This window comes from Cnephaeus nilssonii (assembly GCF_951640355.1).
Source record: "Cnephaeus nilssonii genome assembly, chromosome: 17".
NCBI lineage: Eukaryota > Metazoa > Chordata > Mammalia > Chiroptera > Vespertilionidae > Cnephaeus > Cnephaeus nilssonii.
This window is the reverse complement of record NC_137088.1, coordinates 8,743,188-8,768,217: the sequence shown is the minus strand read 5'-3', so window position 1 is coordinate 8,768,217 and position 25,030 is coordinate 8,743,188. Positions and strand designations below refer to the sequence as shown.

At 50.9% G+C, this 25,030-nt stretch overlaps 2 protein-coding genes across 7 annotated transcripts in view; one reads left to right on the top strand and one right to left on the bottom strand.

The window, feature by feature from the left end:
- Positions 1–6,145, top strand: part of ANO10 (anoctamin 10) — a 119,744-nt gene extending 113,599 nt beyond the window's left edge. For all 3 annotated transcript variants that reach the window (XM_079795079.1, XM_079795078.1, XM_079795077.1), the window contains exon 13: positions 5,567–6,145. In XM_079795079.1, coding sequence (XP_079651205.1) covers positions 5,567–5,626 — 60 coding nt within the window. In that variant the 3' untranslated portion in view covers positions 5,627–6,145. The remainder of the gene's footprint in view (positions 1–5,566) is intronic.
- A 1,624-nt stretch (positions 6,146–7,769) lies between these two features.
- Positions 7,770–25,030, bottom strand: part of SNRK (SNF related kinase) — a 39,038-nt gene continuing 21,777 nt past the window's right edge. For all 4 annotated transcript variants that reach the window (XM_079794903.1, XM_079794900.1, XM_079794902.1 and 1 more), the window contains 4 exons: positions 18,887–19,028; positions 16,921–17,133; positions 14,737–14,871; positions 7,770–11,562 (listed from right to left, as the gene is read on the bottom strand). In XM_079794903.1, the coding sequence (XP_079651029.1) occupies positions 10,344–11,562; positions 14,737–14,871; positions 16,921–17,133; positions 18,887–19,028 (1,709 nt within the window). In that variant the 3' untranslated portion in view covers positions 7,770–10,343. The remainder of the gene's footprint in view (positions 11,563–14,736; positions 14,872–16,920; positions 17,134–18,886; positions 19,029–25,030) is intronic.

Genomic DNA, 25,030 nt, shown 5'->3' with positions numbered 1-25,030 from the left:
AAACCTGGGGGTGCCCGGGAGGGCCTCCCACATCGGTTGCTCAGTGATCTCACGTGTGTTCTGGATAGATGGAAAGGACCGCCTGTAGGGTGCCATCGCTTCCAGAAAATGCCAGCACCCGCTGATGGGCGTTAAAGGTCAGAGGTGACGTGACGAGCAGCTCTGGTGGAGGCTGTGGGCACCTCGTAACGTTTCCCAGACCCAGCGAGGCGGCTCCCTCTCTCATCAGTTTTGCTTTGTCTTCTTCTGTTAGCATTCGGGGTTCAGCACGTCCAGCCACCTTAGAACCTCACGGCCTGTGGCTTTGGCCGGTAGTAATAATTAACAGCCCAGATTTAACAGCAGCTGTAGCCAATCAATCGCACCGGCTCCCTGCCCCGGAGGCTCTAGAAGTGGCTGGAAAGCAAGCCTCGGGCTTCCACGGGCCCCTCTCTCCTTAAGCAAGCGGTTTGCATTCTCAAAAGCACCTGTGAAGGCTCGCTTCTGCTTCTGAAACTTCTGCTCTGAAACCCAGATACGCAGAGCACGCAGGACTCAAACGCTACTTAAGTCGGCATGAAAACGTTTTCTTAGAAGCTGAGCTGACGTTGTCCTCCCCAGGGCCAGTTTGTGCGGGTAACGACCTCGTGCTGGGGCTGCACGAGCCGCCCGCCCCCGCCTTGCAGCTGGCTCTCCACCTTCTTGGAGGAGCCATAGTTTGCAGCTGGGACCAAGCTGATACTTGGACCACCTTCCTGATGGCCCCTGAGTTTCCTCCTCTCTTCTCCTCCACCAGCTGTGACTGCAGACACCCTTACCCTCACCCTCACCAGAGCCACCCCTGAGGCCCGAAGTCCCCACTGAGTGAGAGGTAGGGGATGGGGCGTGCTGGGGCCAGGTCTGTGTTGTTGCCAGGGCAGGTAACGAAACCCTGGAACTTCTGGCATAAAGTGCACGCTCCAGTGTGTTTCTGTGACCCCATACACGTGATAGACAAATCTGCGGTCCAGAGAGCGATACTGACTCGGAGAGCATGGGTGTGTCTATTTACTTACACAAGAAAGGAGGCCGGACCTGCCCATCCTGCCATGCTCAGAGCACCGCCCAGTCAGAGCCTCTGTGGGAGCTGCGATAGGCCCGAAGCCTGGTGGTCCCGCCTCCGCAAGTATTTATAGAGCACCCCCCACGCCCCTATTGTCAGAGTGCTCTCCGGAGGGAGGTGACACACTAGGTGGGACAGGGCATTTAAAGCAGGAAAAAATAAAACCTAGTGCCCTGGCCACTTGAGTTCAGTGGATAGCGCGTCGGCCCGTGGACTGAAGGGCACTCACCTCCGCTGCAGGCTTGATACCCTGCAGGTGCCGGAGGCAGTCAATTGATGTCTCTCTCTCTCTCATCGATGTTTTTCTCTGTCTCTCCGCTTCCCTTTCATTCTCTCTCTAAAAAAAAAAACAAAAAAAGGGGGGTGGGGATATCCTTGGGTGAGGATTAACAAAAAATCCCAGATAGTACGAATGGAGTGCAGGGATTAAGATAGAGGGATGTGGGGGTGACAGGTGATGCCGCTACAGAGAAAAGTGGGGCCTGCTTCAGTCCAGAGCCTTGGCAGCCCGTGCTGTGGCACGTTCTGGTCCTGTGTTAAATGTGGTTTAAGCTGCTTTTGGACACGCGTGGGAGAGTCTGGGAGGGGGTTCAGGGTAACGGAGGCGACAGCTCTAAGGTGGGGCTGGGGGGTGAGGAGACTGGGGTGTGCCTGGCAGGTGTTGTCCACAGGACCCAGGGTAGACTGGGCGCAGGGCACCCACGGTGACCTCTGAGGTATTGGCCTGGTAGCCAGGCGGGAGTGGCCCCTGAGAGGGGGGCGCAGGGGTGGGAGGGGGGCTTCGGAGCACCAGCACGTTTGGTTGTCAGCAAGTTTTTACATTTTGTCAAACATCAAAATGAACCAGCCCACCCCTCCAGAGGGAGGGCGGTGGCTGTGCCTCCCAGGACAGCCGGGGACTGCTCTGCCCTCCTGCCCTCCACCACGGCTCCGCTGGCATCGCCGGCCCGGGCCGCGCTGGCGTTTGCGGCGTTACGTTAGGATATGTCAGAATACTGCCGTTTGAGGCACACCTGCCCCAGATCCAACCAATAAAAGGCCTTAGTCAGAACCCTTTTCACCTGAATTGCCGGACCCTCGCCTAATTTTGCCCTGACTCTGCTGCACGACCTCAGACACGGTGCTTAGCCTTGTCAGGGACACAGACAGGAGGCCTTGCTCGTGCCTGTCAGGTGCGTGGGCACGGTCATGTGGGAGGGGGGCCCCCATCAGCTCCCATCCTGCCTGGCCCTCTCCTCTGAGCAGAGCTGGAGAAGAGGCCGCCTTTCAGGCCGGGTTCACCCACCTACGGGATAGAGTCGCCGACAGGTGCTTGCAAAACACACTGGTGCCCAGACCACACCCCAGCCCCCTTAAATCCCAGTGGAGGGGCTGGGGATGTAGGGACTGGGGATTGCCACGCTCTGTCACTCTGTCACAGGCAGGCCTGTGCACTGAGACTAGCAGGAGGGGCGGGGCAGGCCCCAGGCCCCAGGCATTGATGCTGAAACTGAACTGGCCCGAGAAGCCAGTTCCTGTTTGAGCTGCTGCCCCAGCACAGCCAGGCTCCAGCGGCCAGCAGCCCGGCTCCTTCCCAGCCACTGAGAGAGCCAGCTGCAGGGAGGCCCCGGTGAGCGGGAGAGGAAGGCACAGGTGGAGACCCTCAGTGGGTTGCTGTTGCTCTGGGGGAGGGGTGATGGAGTAGCTGCTAACAGATTTCAAATTGGGTAATAATGCCAATGATGGGTCATGATCTCCTGAGTGCTGTGCATGGGGGATTCCAGAGCTGATTGTGGCCCGGGCCAGCGTGGGTCTGCCTCAGGCCTGGGAGGGTAGGGCTGCCCAGGCCTGGGGAAGCATCCCGGCTCTCAGACCATCTCGCTCCTCCTCCACGGGGAACAGGCGTGGTATAGTTACGCACGCGCTCAGGTTCAGCTGCGCTTTGGCCAACACTTAGTGACTAGGTTCCTATTATAACCATTACTAATAACGATGCAAAAACTCAGTCTGTGCTGTCTAAAGAGTGATTGGGAACATGAGTGTTTAATGAGTCATGGGTTGGGGAGGATTTTATTCTCCATCTGATGCTTTTTGTAGGAAAGAAGTGAGCACTGTGATCCTGCTTATGTTTAATAAGGTTTTAATTTAAGAATCCCAAAGAAGCCAGATTTGTTTTAAAAGAGATGCAGAGGTACAAGCCCCAGTCCCTCCCCCAGCCTGGCGAAGGCCCCCAGGCGGCATTCCCTTTGGGGATTGGATCACAGACCCAGCCCCGAGGGACCCAGCCATGAAGCCAGGGGCTGGGGTGGTTTGGCCCAACACACAGCTGGTCACTGTTGGCTTCCAAGCAGCCCTGCTCTGGGATGGGAGGAGAGGCCGGAGTGCAGGCAGGTGCTCTGTGCAGGCGGAGCCTGGCACCTGGCTGAGGCCGGACAGAGCGGTGGCCAGCGTCCTCCTACCTTTGCTGGGAGCAGCGCAGTTCAGTGTAGATGACCTGTGACCTCCCGACATGCCCGTCCTCTTAGGAGCTGTCCTGCGCAGGCAGGCTCTGCAGGTGAGAAGGTGCCCAGCTACGAGGGTGTGGAGTCCCTCCTCCTGGCCTGGGTAGCCCCCTGCCAGCCAACCTGGGGCCTGAGAGGAGGGGCAACTCCAAAAGTTATACTGAAGTCCCTTCGGGCCGGTGGTGCAGGGGAGAGAATCCATCAAACGGGCCCATCCCCCAGCCGCTGTGGAGCAGGAGGCCCTCCGGGAGTGCTGCCTGACGCCCAGGGGCTCCCAGCACAGCCACCCCCACAAATGGGGGGTAGAGGGGGGCCAGCTGCACCTCACAAAGAGCCTCCCAGGCTCCTTTGAATCAGAACGCATTTGATCCGACCCACATTGATTTTCCTCCCCAAGTGGAATGCTGGGAAGTGCGGCCGGAAGATTCTGGGACAGCTGGGGAATGTTGTCCTCGATGGTCCTAGTTTCGTCAGTGTAAACAGCTGCTTATGGTTACTTGTCAAATCTGGAAATAGATATTCTCTCTCTCTCTCTCTCTCATTAAAGATGAATTTTTAAGGTCTGACGACACCCGCTGGAAGATGGGCTGAATGTTAGTTTTCTGGGGATCTTTCGCTTCAGTAGCTCACAGGCCGAATGGGCTCGGGTGAGGACAGGGAGTGAGTGACAGAGAAGGCGCAGACGCACACAGTGACTGCTGGGAGACGCGGGCCACGCAGCTCTGTTTCTCCGTCACAGTCTGCATCATCCTGTCCGGCTGAAGCCGCGTACACAGGGCAGCTGCGGTCACTGGGGCTGGCACGTCCTGAGGCCGGTGTCGCTCTCATGCCACCCTCCGCTCCAGGCCTGCGGAAACGCTGCCCCACCTGCAGACTGGTCACCACGACCCCGCCCAGTCCCCTTCCCATCACACGCCATCCCCTGGACCCAGCTTCCATGTGGCCGCCGGAGGGCCAGGCAGCCCCCTCAACCCGATGGAGGGGTCAGCCTCCAGGAGCCCATCTCTGCCCCGCCCTGTGGAGACAGAGCAGATGCAGAAAGGGGAGAGCCGTCCCCGTGAAGTGGGGCCTCCCGAGAGGGGGGCCGGGGTGAAGAGGAGGCCGAGGCTTTGCTGCAGGCTGTGGAAGGGCTTCCTCCCCCGAGAGCGAGGGAGCGGGGCGCCACGTCCAGCCCCATGGGCACATGGGCTCCAAACGGGGCAGCCGGGTTCCCAGAGCCCCAGCAGCGTTGGTCTCCGAGTTCTGCTTTTCCCGTGAATCAATAGATGTTGTCAGAAACCTCTCCTGTGTTTAAGCCCCGTTCCAGAGCAGTTGGTAGTCCTGTTGGCAGCGCCCCGGGTGGAGCGCAGGACTTCCTCCCGGGTGACTCCACCCTGGGGGGCAGGCCCCTCCCTCTGAGCCTGGCCTTGCCCCGGGGAGGGACTCCGTAGGTTGTCCCCATGGCATTGGATGGGGGGGGCGCGGCGGGGGGGGGGCGCTGTGGCCGTAGGGACGAAGGGCTAGTAAAGTTGCTGTTCGGGAGCCTCTGCTGTGGACAGGGACCTCATGGACAGTAACCCCCACAGCCGCCTACAGACCGTGCCCCCAGGGCAGACGTGGCCCCAGGCTCACAGAGGTCCAATGGCCACGTCGGTTCAAGAGGCAGAGCAGGGGCTTGGCCCGTCCATGCTCAGACCCCTGCGCGGCCTCCCCTGGTCCCGGGTCCAGGGAGCAGGTCACGGCGGCTGCTTCTCCTTTCAGGGTCTTTGAAACCCCGCCGAGCTGCCTCCCACATTTCCACCCACCCTCCTGGGCCCATCTCGTCCGGTCCAGGAATGGGCCGGGCATTTACAGGAAGCCCCGGGCAGCATCAGGGGGTCACAGCGTCTCGGGGTGCCTTGACAGCGAAGGAGCACGTTGCCCAGGGCCTCCCGCAGAAGGTGGGAGCCCAGCCGCCATCGAGGTGCCGCCCCCCCCCCCCCCCCCCCCCCGGGCCGGCGTGGCTCATCCTGTGTTCTCTCAACAGCAAATGAAGCTGGTGGCCGAGAACCTGAAGGAAGAAGGCGGGAAGGAGAAGGCGACCTGAGCGAGGCAGAGGGCACCGAGCGGCTGAGCGGCTCCCAGCCCAGACCCAGGCGTGGCCGGACGCAGCAGCTCCCGTGGCAGCACCCACTCCTCCCAACGCCGTGTCCCAGCTCCGGGCCGTGAAGGGGGCGCTGGCCCCAGCTCCTGGCAGCTCCCCACCCTCCCCTCCCCCGCCCCGCCCCCCCGGGTTTCTGCCCACGCCCCACACTCCATTCCGCACGCTGCACTCCACCTGCTGCCCTGAGCCTCTCTGTGGACCAACCACCAGCTCTCCGAGGCGCCCCTCACGGGACAGTCACACCCACCCCACCGCCGCCCGGGGATCCATGGGGCGGGGTGGCGGCCCGGGTGCGAGCCACGCTGAAGGGGGCTCTGCCCAGCCTCCGTTCAGAGTGAGGGGTGGACAAGAGGCAGGGTTTCCAGTTCCCGAAAACTCTACCTCTCTCCTGGTTCTATTCTGCAATATGGTAGACACTTGATCAGCAGAAGCAATACCATCAGCTATTAAAGGCACCTCACTGGCTCCTACTTCCCACGCGTGGACTGTGATGGCCCCGGGTTCTGGGAGGAGCTTGGGGGCAGGTCCTTCAAGGTGAAGGCGAAGTGGGGAGGCTGAGCGTGGGGCTGGGCACCTGGTGCCACTTCCAAAGCCTGCAGCCGGAGCTCGGCCGGTTCTCGGGGGGGCCCTGCTGCCATGGGAGCCTGCCCCGGGGCGCCTGGCGAGGGCTGCGGGGGCTGCTTCCATGCACACGGCAGTGCCAGGCGGAGAGCCGGCTGCCACACGTGGCTCCTGGTGTGGCTGACGCCTGCAGAGGAGGGGCCTAAGCCAGGGGTGCTGCGCCCCCAAGCTGTGCCGTGGGCTGGACCTCTCACAGGCACAGTGTGCGTCACCGGGGTCCGACCCTCCAGACACAAGGCAGCGAGGGCAGGGCCTGGCTTCCTCTCTCTGCCAGCTGTTCACACTCTGCCTGTGAAACAGCCACCCCTGTCCCTGCCCCTACCCGCCTCCCCCTCCTCTCGCCCCTCAGCCGGGACACTGGGGCGGTGGGCACTTGCACTCAGAAAGCTGCAGGTGCCTCGGCGGACGAGCAGGGGGAAATGAGGGCTTCAGCCTGGACCTGTCCCCTCCCTCAGGCCGGCCCGAGTCCCTCACATCAGGATGGGGGTGGCCTCAGCCCGTCAAGCATCATGTTTTGGGGAGCCGGCCCCCGTCGGCCACTCTTGGCTGCTCAGTTGGTCCTGCCAGGCCACTGCGCTTGCCAGCATGCCTGCCTCTGCTTGGTCTGAGGCATCAAGGCCCATGTTCGCGTTCAGTGGTTGTTTGAGGCTTAAGAAATGCTTTCTAGAACATCCTCCTGATTTAAACCACACGTGGTCCTCACCATTATGGTCCTCAGCCAGGAGCTTCCTCGCATCCCAGCCTGGGCGCCTCGGACCCAGCTCACCGTCCCCCCGAGTCACATGAACACGGTGGGTGGGGGCAGTGGGTTCCAGATGTGACCCCATCAGCTGATCTCCCTGCCCATTCTCATGGAGGTTTCTGTCTGTCCCCCTCCCTCCCACTCACTCTCGAAAAATCAGTGGAAAAATCAGGCCTGTGCCTATTGGAGACTGGGGGGTTGGGGGTGGGGTTGCCCCCGAGGGTCAGCAGACCTGGACCCACCCAGCTCTGCCCCTCCTGCCTGGGCCTCAGCACTCCCAGGTGTAACCGGAGACAGCAATGGGGGGGGGGGGGGAGCCTGACACTGCGGCCTGTGTCCCCTTCCCCTGAGGAAGTGCACAGCACTGTGGAAGGGAGGCCGTCATTTCTGCGACCTTGTCGGCGACATGGGTGCCACAGGCTCAAGGCAAACTGCCATCAAACCTCCTCCACGTTTTGTGGTCGATCGCGAGGCCACACACCAACGACCAAAGTGCGGAGAGCACCCCTTCCCCAGCGTGAGGCCGGGGGGGGGGGGGGGAAGGGGAGGGACGGCATCGTCCTGGAGGTCTCCACGGTCCAGTCAAGATAAGGACCTCGGGGTGTGGAGCCGTGAAGGGCGCCTTGGCTCCTCCCACCCCCGCTCCTGAGCACCTGCCACAGCGAGATGCCACCCACTGGAGGGCGGGACACGGAAGAAACAGAACAGGGGACGCCATTCTATTGCTGAACACCAATATGCCACTTTATTGTCACAGGCCTGTCCACGTTCACACGATGAGGAAAATCAACCCGCAGTGCACGCAACTGACCAGGTCAGTTGACCATTCTGTATGTTCTTCACACACACCAGCTCTTACGTGGCAGAAATACCTTTAATTTGATTCAGTCTCACGGCTATTCTTAAAGTCGGTGTCAAGATTGTCACATCTTTAAATACAGATAGAATTGTCCGAAGTACATATTTTTATATATATATTTATATATATATACACACATATGTATATATGTACACACACATACAGAAAAATACAAGACGAATTGTCCACAATATTTAATTTACACACTACTGTAACTCTATGCAACTTCTGAAGACAGGTTAAGGGATACAAGAAACTGTTAGAGCAAGTAAGTAGTTTGGTCCAATATTATCTTAATGTAATGATTATTCGCTCCCTCTCTGTTATGGGACAACATACGATGACATACAACACATGCACAGTCATTCACTTAGGAACAAATGAGTAAGACACCACTCAGACTACCATCTGTCTACCCAGAGGGCCAACCAACCACACACAACTAATAAGGCTATAATACAGCTATGCAGCATAAATGGTCAACACTGCTGATCCTAAAGTGAGCACCATATATACATCTGAATATAAAAAACACAATGAAAACCGAACACATACGGGTTCAAATGTGCCATTCCAAGGCTATACATAATCACAGGAAAAAGTATTTACATTACTTGGAAAACAGCTGCAACAAAGAGTTTATTGCCAATGCCCTTTATAAACTTCTCTCCTATGTTTAATACAGATGTTACGCTCACTGTCTATGTGAACCACACATCTTATTTCTGGCCCTTTATAAGATCCCTGCTCAAGAGTTTCAAGCAAATGTGTTCTATGGCTTCACCCACACACCTATTCTCATAGCTTTCAATGATAAATATCACATTGAACTAGAGCTATAGCTTAAAACACATCTAGCCTAGGTCTAGAAAGTAAAAGTAGTATTTGAAGTATCATCTTTACTTAGTCTAGTAAGTATACAGTGAAATTCAGAGTTCTGAGTAAAAGAGCTGGACACTCAAGTAGCAAGGTCGGTGTATTCCTGGAGGAGCTGTGCCAATGGAGTGCCGCCCCTGGTGCTCTGCCACTGTGTGGGCCAGACACCTCACCGGAGGCTGATGAGCGGGGGAAGGCCCGGCCGGCCGCATCCTATCGCCAGGGTGGCTCAGCAGCTGAGACCGCTCAGGGCACAGCAGGGAAAATGAGCTCTGGCCCTTCCGCCATCGGCGATGTGCAATACACTGGGCCCCACAGACACACTGTGTCTCGAAAGGTGATTATCTGGTCAAAAGCAGTCTCCGTGCAGGAATAGTTTAAAGCAAGAGTTCTTGATTATTGTTTTGGCAGGAAGGCAAAGTGAAAAATATTTCCAGCAAAAAAAACAAAACTGAAGCAGGTTTGGTGCAGTTTTGTTCGCTGATTGTGTGGATTCTACCCTTTGATGTGTATTTTTTGATTAGCCAATTGTCATAGCTAATTGAGCTAAAGGATATAAAACGGAAATAACAAAAGAGACAACCTAATTACCAACCTTGTAAAAATCAATCCATGTGTCTATGTATGTGTTTATATATGTTTTTCTCATTGACCGGGGTTTGACTTTGCCCACCTCTGTGTGCACTCTGCCTCCACCTTAGGCCCTCCAGTGTCTTCTGTCTACATGGTTCTGAAAGAAACCCCGGGCTGTGCCCTGCGGGAAGGAGCTTACACGAGCGTCATTTTGTTCTGTTAGACAGACACACTCTCGAAGTAGAGTTAAGACATCATCAGTTCACACATTACAAAAGAAGATTGTCTGCTTGTCATTTACCACTACAGGGGAAGCTGCCGTATAAATCTAAGTACTTCATCTCACCTATTACAAAACAGGAAAATCTTTTTCAGTTAATTCTTAAGAGCCCAAACTTTTTTCACACTATAGCTTAAGACAAACAGGTGTGGGTATGTTGAAATCTCGGTTTAAGGTTCTAGTGCAGACGTCGGCTGTACTCCGTCCGGCGCAGCCTCGGAAAGCTGGCAGGCACGTCCGCGGGCTCCAGGCCTGTCGGCATCTCACCGTTATTGCTTTGGTTCTGTATCGGACACCAGAGTGTGCCCGGAGCACGGAGTCTCCGTGTAACAGAAGGTCAGGACAGGAATTTAGATTTTTCAACAAGGAAATACAAGCATGTTTTCTCTGTCTAGGTTAAGTGCGGAACATCAAATTTCTAAGTGCTTCATTTATGTTAGGTTCCAAATATACATTTTAATTTAATCCTGATCATCCACACTAAAATTCTGAATGTGAAAGTGACACAAGAGGTTGACTTTCGGCTGGGACAGAAAAGCAGTGGCTAGCAGCAGCATGCACAAAGACCATGCATTGTCACGGCGCCAGGCGAACTAAGGAAACGTAATAAATAACTGCCCGCTAAGAGTAAAACCGGAAAGGAAACAGTGAAGGGAGCCGGTCTTCACTGCTCTGAGCAGGAAGCGTGCGAGTGGCCGGGCGGCCGCCGTCAGATGACGTGGCAGCAGGTGGCCTGGCTGGAGGCGCACAGCAGCCCCTCCTTGGGGTTCCGCTGGATGTTCACAGAGATGGTCTTTTCGCACAGAGGTAGCTGGAGCACGTTATTTTTCAGGTTCTTGCTCTGTATCCGTTCTAGCTCAGCGGTGCTGTCCGCCACGTGGTCGGAGAAGAACTTGAGGCTGCCCACCACGGGGGCCTGGCCCGGGTTCCCCGCGGAGCTGATGCACATCTTCCACGTGGACTTCTCCTGGACCTTGACACTGGAGAAGGACAGGCCGTGCTGCGGGTCCAGAATGTACTTGGTGCCGCCGTGGAGCTGAGAGCCCAGGCAGAGGCCCATGAGTTTGAGGCTCTGGACCAGCTCCCCGGCGCCGCGCGAGGCCAGCTGCGTGGAGTTGGCGGGGCCGGCGCAGCGGCGGGTGCTGCCCGAGGTGCCCCCCGGGGTGCCGCCCGAGCCGCCCGAGGGGCTGCCCCCGCCCGCGTTGTTCTCGCCGGGGCTGGCCTTGTCCGCCCCGCCGCTGCTGTTGCCGGGCTTGCTCTGGCCCCCGCCGTCGCCCTCGCTGCCCGGCGGCCCCTCGCTGCTGTCCCGGCGGTGCCAGGAGTAGGTGAAGCCGCTGTCTTTGTCGAGCCGCCGGCGGCTCTCCGAGTCGTCGTCGCTGGTCTCCGAGCTGCTGCAGCTGGAGCCGCGGCCCTGGCTCTTCCTCCGGTGGTAGCGCTTGTGAACCGTCCCCGGGGAGGCGATGTTCATCTTTAACCGGCTCAGCTTGGGGGGCAGGTTCTCATCCATGTCGAACTCGTCGTCGGACTCCCCTTCCTCGAAGATCTGGTTCAGCACCGGGGCGCTCTTCCGCGAGGTCAGCCGGTTGGTCACCGAGGGCTTCCGGCGCAGGACCACTTGTGTGGAGAGGGACATGGGTTTCTTGTCCTCCTCATCCTCCTCCTCATCTTCTTCCACCCGGAACAGGCACTTCCGCCCACTGGCCGCGGGCTTCAAGCTCGCCGGCGGCACCGCGGACAATGCCGGGCCAGCCAACTCGGGGAGGTCGTCCTTCTTGGCCGTGTCGCACAGGCCTTTGCTCCGGTGGCCATTGAGGACGTTGTCGGCAGCCCGCGCAGGAGCCGGAGGGACGGTCGCGTGGGACAGAGGAGTGGCGGTGAGGTCATCCTCCAGGTCCTGGGGCACGTCGATTTTGGTGGGCCACGACTGCCTGTGTAACACGGGAAAGGGACACGCATGTAATCATATGCAGACTTTGTTCAAGTACACTATACACAACTTCCTGGGACAAAATCCGCACACTTAAAAGAAAAGAAGAAATGGCAGCCATGCAAACTCATTCAACCCCCTGTGAACGTCAGCAAGGACACCTGAAGGGCACGCGGGTTCTGAATGCAGCTCAGTCTGAGCTCATTGGCCAAAAAACTTCGTCCCAGCTCTCAGAAAAGGTCTGCAAAGGGCGCCTCTTCTATACAACAGTTTATACCCCAAGAAAAACATTTTTTAAAAGCACACGGGAGTCACCTCCAAAGCAAAACCTGGACACCACACACTCAGTCCCTGTGGGTCTTAGATCACAGCTTTTGATGGAGTATTTCACCTGAAATTTCCAGTCCTCCTTTTTGTAAAAGTCTGGTATTTACAAAGATAAATGGAAATAATTGAATCGATTTAACATGAGAATGTTGGAGAGAATAGTCAGTGAATGCTGGCATATATCAATCTCCTCACCAATAAAAAAAATGACATCAGCAAAATATAAATACTTCTATTTTAAATGCTCACGCAAGAGTACTGGATAGCAAAATCCACTATGACGTAAACTTTGATTTTATTCCCCAATCTGGAATCACTCAAGTAACAAGAACCCTGCTTGGTAACTAAAGAAAAAGACTTTTGAAAATGAGGTCTCTGGCTTGTTTTGAATAAACGTCTTGGAATTCTCAGCTGTCCTCCCTGCCCAGGGGACCAGCAGATGCCAGACACATTTACAACAGCCACTTCCACACGATGACATTTTCATTTCACACCAGTTATGTGATCCTAGAAATAACACCTAATTAAATCTATAGCTTGGTAAAACTCATAGGAATTTATAACCAACATCCTGCCCCCAGCTCAGAGCCGTATCACATTCCCTCGAGGGTGGAGGGCCATTTGCTGTCGTCACTGCGTGGTAGTTTATAGAAGCTGAGTGTCCGATCATGTTTGTGAGGTCAAGCAGTGTCTCTGGACAAGTCGTCTGTCCTCCCCCAACACCACTGCGCCCACTCCCGGTGAGCCTCGAGGTCCCACAGAGCAGAGCCGCACACACTGCTTTCAGGCTGAGCAGCCACCAGAACATCACCCCACGACCACTGCGGAGCCCATGGCGGGGGGCGAGGTACTGACTTGCCAGAGCAGCAGCCAGTCCATTCGAGAAGGATGGGGAGGGGCACAGCCTGATAACGGCGCTTCTCTCCTCCCCTTCCCACCCCGGAAACAGGATGGCTGAGGGCTGCAGCTGTAGTGGTCATGCTGACCATTAGGCATCCTCAGCAACAGAGCCAAGCCAGGCCCAGGGTCTGGATCCCGAAGTCACAGTGCCGTAAAGAGAAGGCAAGGAAGCAGACACAGGAGGAAGACAGGCCTGCAGGGCGTCTCCACTCCAGAATCCCCAGGAGGGTCAAGGAAACTGTGTGGGAGGCTCTGATACTTCTTTATAGCTGCTATTGGCTTTGCAATTTCCAGAAGTAAAACCAATTTAACTCAGTACTATTTGAACACTTTTAGATCGAGCTCTGTTCCGTCTCACTGAACAGACAACAGCTCAAATCCAAATGTCCCTTCTCCAGAAGAAGTGGGTGGCTCCCGACTTGGTGGCCCGGCGTGGGGCGACTACTCGGAGGCTGTGCTTTCCCACCAGAGGGCTCAGCAGGACGAGGCTGGCCCACCCTCTCCGTGTCACTCTCCTGCTCTGTCTCATGCCCAGAGTCCCCTGGCTCCCCGGGCCCAGGCCTCTTCCAAGCCGACACCAGACAGCGTGTCTAGTTTCCATTACAGAAGAATGTGTGCAGGACACTAAGTTCCTACACTCAGCTTCCAGCTCAGACTTCTCCCTCTTGCTTCTTCAGCCACCAGGACTGCTTTCTTCTCTCTCCTCTGTTGCTCCAGCCCAAGCAACAACCTAGCATGGCAAGCGACTGCAGGGAATTTAAATCCAATGGTTTTCCTCTCTTTTTAAATAATAAGTATACACTGAGTGGCCAGATTATTATGATCTCCTATATAATAAAAGGCTAATATGCAAATTGTCCCCTCGACCAGGAGTTTGACCAGCAGGCAGGCCAGCCAACCGCCCATGTACCCTCCCCCTGGCCAGGCAGGCCGGACCCCCACCCATGCACGAATTCATGCACCCGGCCTCATACACACACACACACACACACACACACACACACACACACACACACACTGAGTGGCCAGATTATTATGTGTTTAGAGATCATAATAGTCTGGCCACTCAGTGTATATTCACACACATATAATAATTGACTGTTGGATGTACGAGTAGAGAATTATTCAGATTTGGGAGCGTCCTTTGGTTTTTCAATCACTACAGTTCCATGGGTTACTTTATCTGGATATGAATTCTAATAAATTTCCCAATGATGATGTAAAAGGTAACCCTTCCTACGCTCCGATTTTAAAGGGAAAGCTAGCATGGCAGGAGAAAAGGAAACTGGAAGGAGGATGGAGAGCTCAGGAAGGACGAGGGAAGAAGGGACAGGGTGGTGACAGTCCTACCAAAGGCAGCGACCAGGGAGCCGGCTGGACGCACCTCACAGGCCCTAACTCATCTGGCCCCGCCACACCCCAGGAGGCAGGCAGCGTGACTCCGCCCACCTCACACACAGCTCAGCAGCTGAGTCAGAGGTTAAGTGACCTCCCCAGGTCATCGGCCAATAAATCAACTGGTTCATCTGACTGTCAAATCCCTGAAATCCTGAGACAACATCACGGCCCAGAAATGCCCTGTCATTTAAAAAAGTTATTGCAAATAACTGAGGGAAAACTGGCCTTGTTCCTGGAATAAAAGAATAAAGAAAAGAATTTATTAATACATGTCAGACCTAGAAGAGTTTAATGAAAATAAACTACAGACACCCTGGCTTGAGACTGAGTCTCCAAACATGTTCCTGGCCAGGCCAGCAGCCGCAGCCCACTGAGCCCAGGAGCCTGCGGCATCCTTGGTGACGAAGGCTCCAAGCCCCACGCGTGTGGAGAGCCCGCCATCGCTGTTCACGCTCTTGCCCCCGAGTTAGGAAGCATTAAGCAAACAAACACACAAAGTTCACTATTTCAAAACGTTAACTTACTAAAATCAGTGAAGATTTTTTCTCACCTAAACTGGGCCTTGATGTTGCTGGGGCTGGCAGATCTGGTTTGGATTTCTTTCTCTTGCTTCTCCCTCAGGATCCTTTCGGCGAGCAAGAAGTACGTGGCCGTGATGTGGTTGTACCTGTTGGTTTCCAGGGCTCTGGAGAAACAGGGAGAGGGCACAGAGACCTCAGCGGCAGATTTTTACAAGCAGAACTGATGTTTTTAAAGTTCAGTACAAGCAAATGGAATCCAATGCTTAGAGTCTTTAAAATTATGGAAGATCACAAACAAGAAAAAAAACTAGTATTTAGATTACTCTTGAAACTCTAAAAAAAAAAAAAAAAAAAAACCTGCATAAAAATATTCCGTTAGTAAGAAAAATTCAATATGCTGCTGGCATGTGGGCTAGATGTCAGGTGTAGGTGCATAAAAGGAAATGAGGCTTCAAGAATGTACACATTATCCAACACTCGACTCTGTGTCGAAGTGCTTGTCGTTGAGCTGGCTCACTTGCTGCCATCAGCAGTGAAATGGGTGCTATGAATATGCCCTGAGACACGGATACCAATCACAAAAATCAGGGAGTTTTTACTCTTACTCTCTCTTGGCATTTATTGGAATTTTATATATTAATGCATTATTATTAATGTAACCAAGAGCCTGTCATTAGCATCTTCTTTGTCAATGTTTTCATTCATCCATTTCAAAACTGATGATCTGAGAACCGAGTGCAGCCACCGGGGCTGGGGAGCTGCTGGGGGTGCAAGGCCCTCCGAGGGGGCCCTGCCTGCTCCCCTGAAGCTGGCCTTCCAGGCAAGAGCAGGAGCAGGGGACAGGGGCCCACCAGGCCCAGAACTACGCGACCAGGCTTTTCAGGAACTTTCTGTCGTTAGTGAAAATGCACAATGAACACTAGGAAAGAAGCGACATGGGATCACTTTTCACCACGAGTACCTGGGCCACAGCTTAACGGGCGGGCGGGCGGGCGGGCTGAGGACAGACTCCAAAGTAAGAGCCCAGGAGAGCCAACACATGTGAGTCTCTGATGCAGGGTCACCCACAGAGGAGGGGCTCACGCTGTGGACGCAGTAAGACGGAGACCACCTGGGAGGGCAGCTCGGGCATCCAAATCCCCACTTCCCTCTGGCGCATGCTCACTGGTGGACGGGCACATGGAACCTCCTAAATCAGTTGATGAGCGCTCCTTTTGGGTTTATAACTGAATTTACATGAAGTAAATAGCGCTGTAACACCCTGGCAGCTATTTATTTATTTAAGCTAAGAACATTAAGCCAATTCGGGGAGACAAAAATAGCCTTCTACCTACTCAAAAACGAACCATCATTTCCTACACATGACTAAAGTGTGTGTCCTTGGCAAGCCACTCTTTCCATCGTACCAGCTGTTTCAATGGGGTAAATAACGTTTGACTTTTCCTTTGTGGAAGTGTTCCATATTTTAAAGCTAGGACCTCTACGGAAATGAATCAATGCTAAAGCAAAGCAGCTGTATCTTTATATTATCCTTGACTCTAAACTGCTCAGGTTATTTTAAAAAGTTAGGTGATTTCTAAGCCCCGCAGGTTCTGCAGTCCTTCCGTGGTGTTCAGGACTTAGTTAAACTCGTGGGCCTTGTGGGTCCAGGTGGTGGCAGCAGGGGCTCTTCAGGACCAGAGAGCAAGTGTTTCAGATTTTGAGGGTCATGTGGTCTCACAGATACGCTGCAGGAGCACATGTACCGTATGTACCGTGGACAAAACACACAATGGGTGGGCACGGCTGTGGTTCACGAACACTCCACTTACATAAATGCATGACTGGCCCCCACATGCCAACCCCTGACTTTGGGGACTTGAGATGCTGCCCCATTCTCCCTGCTCACTGTGGGAACCAGTGAGGGACATGGGAATGACGAGAATACTGCTATGGGCAAGGCATATACTGGGATACAAAGCAGCTGCACCCCAGGAGGAAGGGAGAAAGGCCACGGAGCTCCATGACACACCCCGTGTCACTAGTACAAAAATAAACAAAGTACAACAAAACCTAAGAGCCAGGACCTGGGCAGGGAACTCTAGAGATAAATGGCATGACCCTGTCAGCTGGACCTCTAGCCATCACACAGGGCCACAGGCCCTGGCAAGTACAGAGAGAGCCCGTTCCAAGCGTCTGAACCCATGGCCCCACACAGGTGAGTGGTGACATACTCGACAATGGCGTCTCGGTCCGCTATGTCCCCGAGCACCATGCGCTGAATGATGCTGTTGTGCTCCTCCTCTGAGAGGTTCTTGTAGGACACCAGGGGGATGTTATACTTGGTGGCTGGCGAAGGGTCCACGCCCTGAAGCCAAGGATGGTTTTCAATCTCTTCTAAAGAGGCCCTTCTCTTGGGATCTCTCTGTAGCATCCGGGTGATCAGGCTGGAAAGGGAAGTAAGTCCATTGTTCAAACAAACCAAGGTAGTTCTTTGAAAAAGACTAATGAGATAATAAACCGCAGGCAAGATTGCACAAGACAAAAATAAGAGAAGGCAACAGGTATCTATATTAGAATGAAAAAGGACAACACCCCCACTAATCTATAGACTTAAAAGATATAACTAGAGGGTATTATAAATACTTGAGACCAATAAATCTGAAAATTTAGGTAAAATGAACAAGTTCCCGGCACTATCCCTCCAGGGAGCATGCCCTTGCCATTCCCTTCTCTCTCTCTCCTTCCCCCAAGGCTCGTATTCCCTAACCTCTAAGGGGCCCCATGATATTTTTGCTATGGTCAGTAAATTCTTGCTTGCTTTTCCATTAAGAAAAACAATGAATGAGTTCCCTGAAAAACACAACTTAGCAAAACTGACACAGGAGAAAGTAGAAAACTGAGTGGTCCTATGATTATTAAAGATAATCCCACTTGGAGGGAGACACAGAAGGCTTCTTTCTAAGTTATTAGAACCTTTCCATTTCTTAAACTGGATAACAGGTACAGAGGTGTTCATTTTATTACAGACACATTTTAAACATTCTTGTGAATAACATATTTCAATATAAAAATAAGTTTTTGAATAGAGGCTGTGGAGATATTCCTTGAGTTGCAAACATTTAACATGCACACAACATATATCCTGCTTCCTGGGGCAGAGAAGAATAATAGGAAGGGCATAAACATCGCCATCACCAACATTCATATCAGGTGCTTCCTCTGTGCTGCGGGCTGAGCTAAGAGCTTTTATAGACATTAACAATAACCCTAAAAGGTAGGTTCTGTTATTCTCACATCATTAGTAAAGGGAGAAGATAGTTTGAACACCTAAGTTCTTAACCATCCACCACATGGCCTAAGATGGGGCTCCAACTGAAGAAAGGATTCTTCCAACTCAGATTTCCTTCTATTTTTCCCCCCAATTACAGTTGACATTGAATACTATATTAGTTTCAGGGGTACAGCATAGTGATTAGACATTTCTATAATCACAAAGTGATCCCCCATAAGTCTACTACCCATCTGGCAACATACATAGTTACCAGCTGATGGGAGAAACTCAAAACTACATTACTACAGCAAAATCCTGTAAGTGGTAGCTATACTCAGCCAAGCTCATTTCAAAGTATCACCCACAACATCAATGAAATCCGGAGCTTCCAACAGTTCCTTTATTCCACTATATTCCTTACTACACATATCAGAGTACTGTGTAGTACTTTAAATCCAAAACAATCAACTTGAGTGTATTTTTGGTTGGCTTCCCATTGTCACCTGAACCAAAACAGAGCTCTGTAGTTAACTCGGGGGAGGGGTGTGGGAATAAAATTACGAGACACACTATGTAAATCCCAAAATGGTGTGTTGATTGTCTATTTCAGAAATGCCCTAACTCTTCTCTGGAACTTCAAATAATTCCAGGTGGCCGTGCTGGTTGCTGATGCAAACAGCGAAGAGTAGTTCTCGTGGTAATGTCTCATTTCAAGTGAAAGTAACCCCCTCTCCTGGAGCCTGAAGAAGCACATAATGAGCTTCTTAAAAACTGGCATATTTAAGCAATACAGTAATACACTCTGTATCTAATATCAAATTTCAAATCATATTCTGGGGTTAACTCCCCAAAACACACTTATCAGGAGCAGAAATATTAAGTTCAAAAATTAAAATAAACACACTTTTTTTTTTTTTTTTACTTACTCTTTACACTCTTTAGACACATGGGATGGGACCGTGTATTTACAATCCATGATCATTGTCAATGTTTCACTGTCATTGGCCTCTTGAAAGGGCGGCTGCCCGCACACCAACATGAAAAGGATCACTCCCAGACTCCATATATCTACAAATCAAAGACATACTGCTCAATAGTGTACCAGTCAGAAAACCAAAAACACTTCGTTAAAGGAAACTAACAATATTATTTTATTTTGAACAGTCAAAAGCACTTATATCTCAAAGTAAAAAGACTAGGGAAGAAAGATTAAGCCCCAATGAGATAGAGATGGTATCTGTCTTGTTCACTGTTTAATTCACTTGAGGCCCAAGCAAGTGCCAGGCACATGGTGAATGGTCAATAAATGTTGACTGAAGAGACGAATTAATTCATTTGTTAATGACAAGAACGTCAACTGGAAAGTGCCTATCAAGGTTCACAAACTGATGGACAGGCACGGCTGTTGTCCCATCACATTACACACCAGAGGTAAAGCTAAGAGGGTAATACTCTGAGATGTGGAAAGGATTTTGCCTAAGGTCACAATTATCTCGGCTGTTCTTCACCTCGATCCTGGTGAGACAACCAGATCTTGCAACTCATGATCATCTTATAGATAAGAAAATTACAGCTTGAAGAGGAGAGAAACGTTCCCAGCTGTCAATGAGAGGACGAAGCTCGGACTGAAGGTATAAGTCACCAGAAGCACACTTTGGCTTAAAAACGGCAGGACCTACATAATACAGCCGTTGAAACACTGGGAAAGGTAGCAAACTTCCTGTCACTGCAAATGCTCCAGCAGAGGCTGGGCAACCACCTGTCCAGTAGCTGCATAAGGCACCCTGCGCACTGCAAGGCTGGACTAGTCACATCCGAGGACCCTTTCGCTCTAGCAATAGACTAACGCCTATGATTATAAACAATCCCTTACTTTTTGTATGAAATAAAAAACAAAGCTGTCAATCGGATGGAAAAATGTCTTTTTCAGATGAAAAAAAAATCCACTTAGGAAGGGTATCGTATAAATTAATTCATCCCAAAAACTAAAGTACAGGCAGATTATATCAACATTCACGTAAGAGAGAAATTCAAGAAGCTTTCCGGACCACCAAAGGCTTGGAGGAGAACGGAGGAGCAGGCCACCTGGCCTCTGTGACCACATCTGTTAACACTCGACTGCTCCAAGAGAATTAAACCTTGTTAATAAAACATATTTTCCTTGGTCCAAACTAAACAAAGGCACAAACACAAAAGTTACACACACGCTGTGATTCTTAATATGTACATTAAATTTTCCTAAGGATGCTCCAATGGAAATTAGCGAAGCAGATAGAAAACTCCACTAAAATGAAAACATTTATACAAATGAGAACGAAAGGGACCTACGGATCTTTCAGTCCGAACCCGTGGCTCCGCAGTGTCCCTGAGCGGCCCGCCTGCATTGCTTGTTGGATCCATGTGTTATGGGCCCTCCTGCCCCCAAACAGATCACTGGCTCAGCCACCATTCCACTCACTGACCTGCATTCTTTACCTTGACCTTGGACTCCAGAGGGCCATCCCCCTTCAAAGTCAAACATCCCGAGTAATGTGGCTAGTGGCACCTGCTCTTTAGCCATCCAGTGAGAAGAACTGATTACCCCATTATACCTTATGAAGATTTTTAGTGGAAATTTATATAGGCTGATGTTTAACTTAAACCTTCTTTGTAGAACTGAACCTGCTGTTTTTGGTCACCTTGCTCCAACTCTCAAGCCACCACTGTGAACAAGTGGCAATTGCAATTATTCTCCCTTTAATGTATATGCCTTTCATTTTACAAGATATCAACTATCACGTAAGTCCACCTTTTCCCTAATGCTCATTACACAGGGGGGGTTTTCAGCAAGTTTTTGTTTATAATATACACTTGACTATCTCCTCCCCAAAGAAGGAGGGTTTTAACCCTTTGCACTCGCTTGCTTTTTTCTCCATTCCTTTATTCTAATGCTAACCGTGTTGAGTCACACTAGACATCCGAGTGCAAAAGGTTAAATGGCTTACCAAAAAAAAATGTGCATAAACATAAAAATTAGGATTAAAACAAAAATTTTCTTCTGTTGTTAATATTGACAATGTCTAATACTACTTGCTACTATACCCAAACCTAACCATCAATATGTATTGTATTTGAGATATGATAAATCATATTGTTCCAAAGACATCCTACAAACACATTTTTTATAAAATGAATTTGGTTCATTATTTCTTCTACCACCTCCTACTTTGCCTGTGGATAAAGTAGTTTGGTTTTTACTTTGTCTCTGTGCTAAACTGGAGATGCTATCTGACAGTGCAATTACACAAAACCGATGTTTTAAAACTATAATGAGTAATATAAATATCGACTAATGATGCCCAAATCCTCATCTGGTTAAACACCACTTTCTTTTCTGTTAAATATTAACCTCAGCAGCAACAAGCACATCCAATTATTTGGCAATGTTCTCTTCAAGACCATCTGCCCAAGCGAACGAGCACTGCTGATTAGGAAGTGACGCATGACCAGCAGTTACAAAATAAAACCAACATAAATATATACACTGTCTCCAGTTAGGGCTCAAACCATTTCTGAACATGGAAATGCTGACGATTGGAAACTTAGGAATACAGTGCCATGCAGTGTGATGCCATGGTTCGGAGCAGCGCCTCTGGGGAACACAGCGTCACCAAGAGGGCAGTTTTAGAAGGAAAACGACCCAGCCCTAGCTGGGTTGGCTCAGTGGATAGAGTGTCGGCCTGCAGACTGAAGGGTCCCGGGTTCCATTCTGGTCAAGGGCACATGCCCAGGTTTCGGGCCCGATCCCCAGTAGGGGGCATGCAGGAGGCAGCTGATCAATGATTCTTTCATCACTGCTGTTTCTGTCTCCCCCCTCCCCCTTCCCCTCTGAAATCAATAAAAAAATATTTAAAAAAAAAAAAAAAAAGGCAAACGACCCTCTCACTGACAACATGAGTATTCAGGGGCCATTTATTCCATTTACTTATCTTCCAGACTTTTTATTTCTCTTTGTACTCTATGTTTTGCTCTTTGAATCATTTTATTTTTTCATCCTAAGGGCCAAAGGTAAGAGATAAGTGTCACTAAACAAATGCAAAGTGATATGACTTTAACCTGTCTTTAACATGGGAACAGTAACAGTGATCTACTTCCTCTTAGAGCTGCTGTGGGCCTGAAAAGGACTGAAATGGACTCAGGACAGAGCCCAGGCACAGGAAGTGTAGGGAGGGCCTGGAGGCAGAGGGGGTTGCTGCTGCCCGGCTCCCATTCGAACGGGCAGGCCCTGGTCCAGCACAGCGAACATGGAGGTACCCTTGCCCTGACAGGGCTCCAATTCACTGTGAGAAACAGACAGAAACAGGAAGTACAAGAAGGCACAAAGCCAACAGAGAGAAGAAAAACTAGAGACAGGCGAGAGAAAGAGGGAGGCCTTCCAGTAACACAGGTTAAAAGAAGGGATGAGTCAGGAGCTTGGGTCCCCAGGACCAGACATCAAGAATGGCATCAGGACAGATTCTCTATTACGTTCCCCCACAAATGGGGAGGGAGGCAGTACTTTTCTTAATAAAAATTCATGTTAGTGGATATTTTAAATGATCTTTTTTTCATTTAAAAAAGTTTACTAATAAAACTACAAACTCTCAAGGTACAGATCATAGCCTCAGCCTGAGATCCTAGGAGCACAGGGATCCCCTGAGTCTGTCATTGGGGGGTTGGGGTGGGGAGGTGAGAGAAAGAGCATGGAACAGGGACTTCACATTATTTTCATTTTTTAAAACGTTCAAAGAATTCCCTACTCATAGTAAAGGTACACAGGTTAACAAACATCAATCAACCACCTGAAAAATCAAACTTAATGTTGATACTATTTGAAGCACATGTTTTGATTTCATACCTAGCTATAGACTCTTGGTTAATAAAAATGGAAAAAAAATACCAATAAATACAGTTCCTTTGATTTATTTATATATATATATACACACACACACACACATACACACACACATATATATTATTTTTTTTATTTTTATTTTTTCAGAGAGGAAGAGAGAGGGAGCAAGAGATAGAAACATCAATGATGAGAATCACTGATTGGCTGCCTCCTGCACACCCCCACTGGGGATCGAGCCTGCAACCAGGGCATGTGCCCCGACAGGGAGTCCAACTGTGACCTCCTGGTTCATAGGTCAACACTCAACCACTGAGCCACACTGGTCAGGCCCTTTGGTGTTTGTTTGTTTTTAAATCTTCCCAAAATAAAAAAATCTTCCAACTCATGGAACTGTAGAAAGGGGTGCAAGATAGCAAAGTCTTTGTTAGTAATAAAGGGTGGAGTTGCTGGTCCCCCAACTGGCCCTGAAGCTGGAACTCAGAGCACAGCCATGAGCACTGAGGTCACCTCTGGCAAATTTCAGCAGGTCCAGTTACCATCATACAACTGAATGCTGCTGTTTCTAGCGTTAGAGATGGAGTTTCTATCACAATGCTCTCTGCAAGCAGGCTAACAGAAGATCAAAATGAAAACAAAATAAAAGAACAAGCTAATGATTAATTTGAGGACAAGCAATTGCCACGGGGGGATGGGGTGGGGGGAATGTCCTAACTACTGAGATTTTCTAAACATCATTTCTGAAGTGAATTTTCTAGACAGCAAAAATAAAAAATGGGGATTAGAGAGTAATAAAAACGGAAGGCCAGAAGTAAGGCTCTAGGTGGAAACCTCTATTTCTGTCTCTTTTATCAGTGTAGCCATGAGTCATGGCAGAAGCAGTGGGAATAGAATGTTCTAAAACCACGACAGGGAAGCAGAGACCGGCACCTTTCACCACTTTACAACCGGCAGGATTTATGCAACCACTTCTCAGTTCCAACTGTGTTCACCAGCAGCGGACACATGACCCGACGCTAACATAAAAGGCAATGCTTTCTTAGAATAGCAAGGACGGCTGCAGACGGTCGAGGATGAAACCTAGGAACCCCGCTTCTTGTATAATATTCGCAAACCTAAGGTCTACGGTCTGCTGATGTGAATTCCTGTCTACACAGTAAGAACGACTCATTTGCATTCACCATCACCTAGAGCTTTAGCTCCTAAGGATCCTTTCTGGACAAGATCAGTGGCTGGTCCTAAGGGACATGACTAGAGACCATTCTGAAAGTAGATCATCTGAATGAACAGACTAGGAATGAAAGCAGAAGAGGAATGAAGAATTTGGACAAGTCCATGTTTTAGGATGTCTCTGTTATTCCTGGTTTTATCAACATTCTATTGAGAAGCAAAGTTTTATTACTTAATGAGGGAATTATTTCTTCTCTTAAAAAATAAAAATAAGGGTGAGTGCCATCATCCCATATATACATCAAAAAATGTCTTTCCCACATCAAACATCAATGCTGCCCAAACTAGCTTATCATCTCACCCAACCTGTTCGTCTCCATTTGTGTTCTAGCCTGGTCAGTGCAACTCCACCCAATCAAAACCTCGGAGACATCCCAGACTCTACATTCTGTGGGTTCTCTGGCTTCCCCGTCAGGGAGGTCCTGCCAGGGCCTGTGCTTAGAACCCTCAGAGGCCCCGAGTGACCTGGCGATTCAGCATCACTACAATGAGCGGTAGTTACAGGTGTTCTGTTTCCCTCCCTCCCGCAGAGCGCCTCAAATGCAGAGTGTGTCCCCTGCAGGAGGCAGTCCTGCCCAACAGGGCAGAGCCCCCAAAAGGCAGCTGAAGTGGAGGTGGACGGCTCCTGTCCTTCAAATAACAGCTGAGAGAGAAAGGAGGGTAAGGAGTGTGCAGGGTGTGCACATGGGGTGGGGGCCGTCAGTGAAGACACGCTGCATTTCACTTTAGTTGTGTCAGGCCTTGTGCAAACTTGTTTTACAATCAGAAGAAAACAGGACAAAGTTCCAGGAGTCGAAGGGTTATCAAGCACACACTGGAGGACCGCACAGGTTAACTAACCCAAACCAGAGAAGCAGAAGACAACTGCAACTCAGCACTCGTTCACAAGTAACTTTATGACTCTGACCTTGGCGCCACTCAGGAGGTGACCTTGACGGATGAAGAGGGAAAGATAGCCCAGGCTGAGACA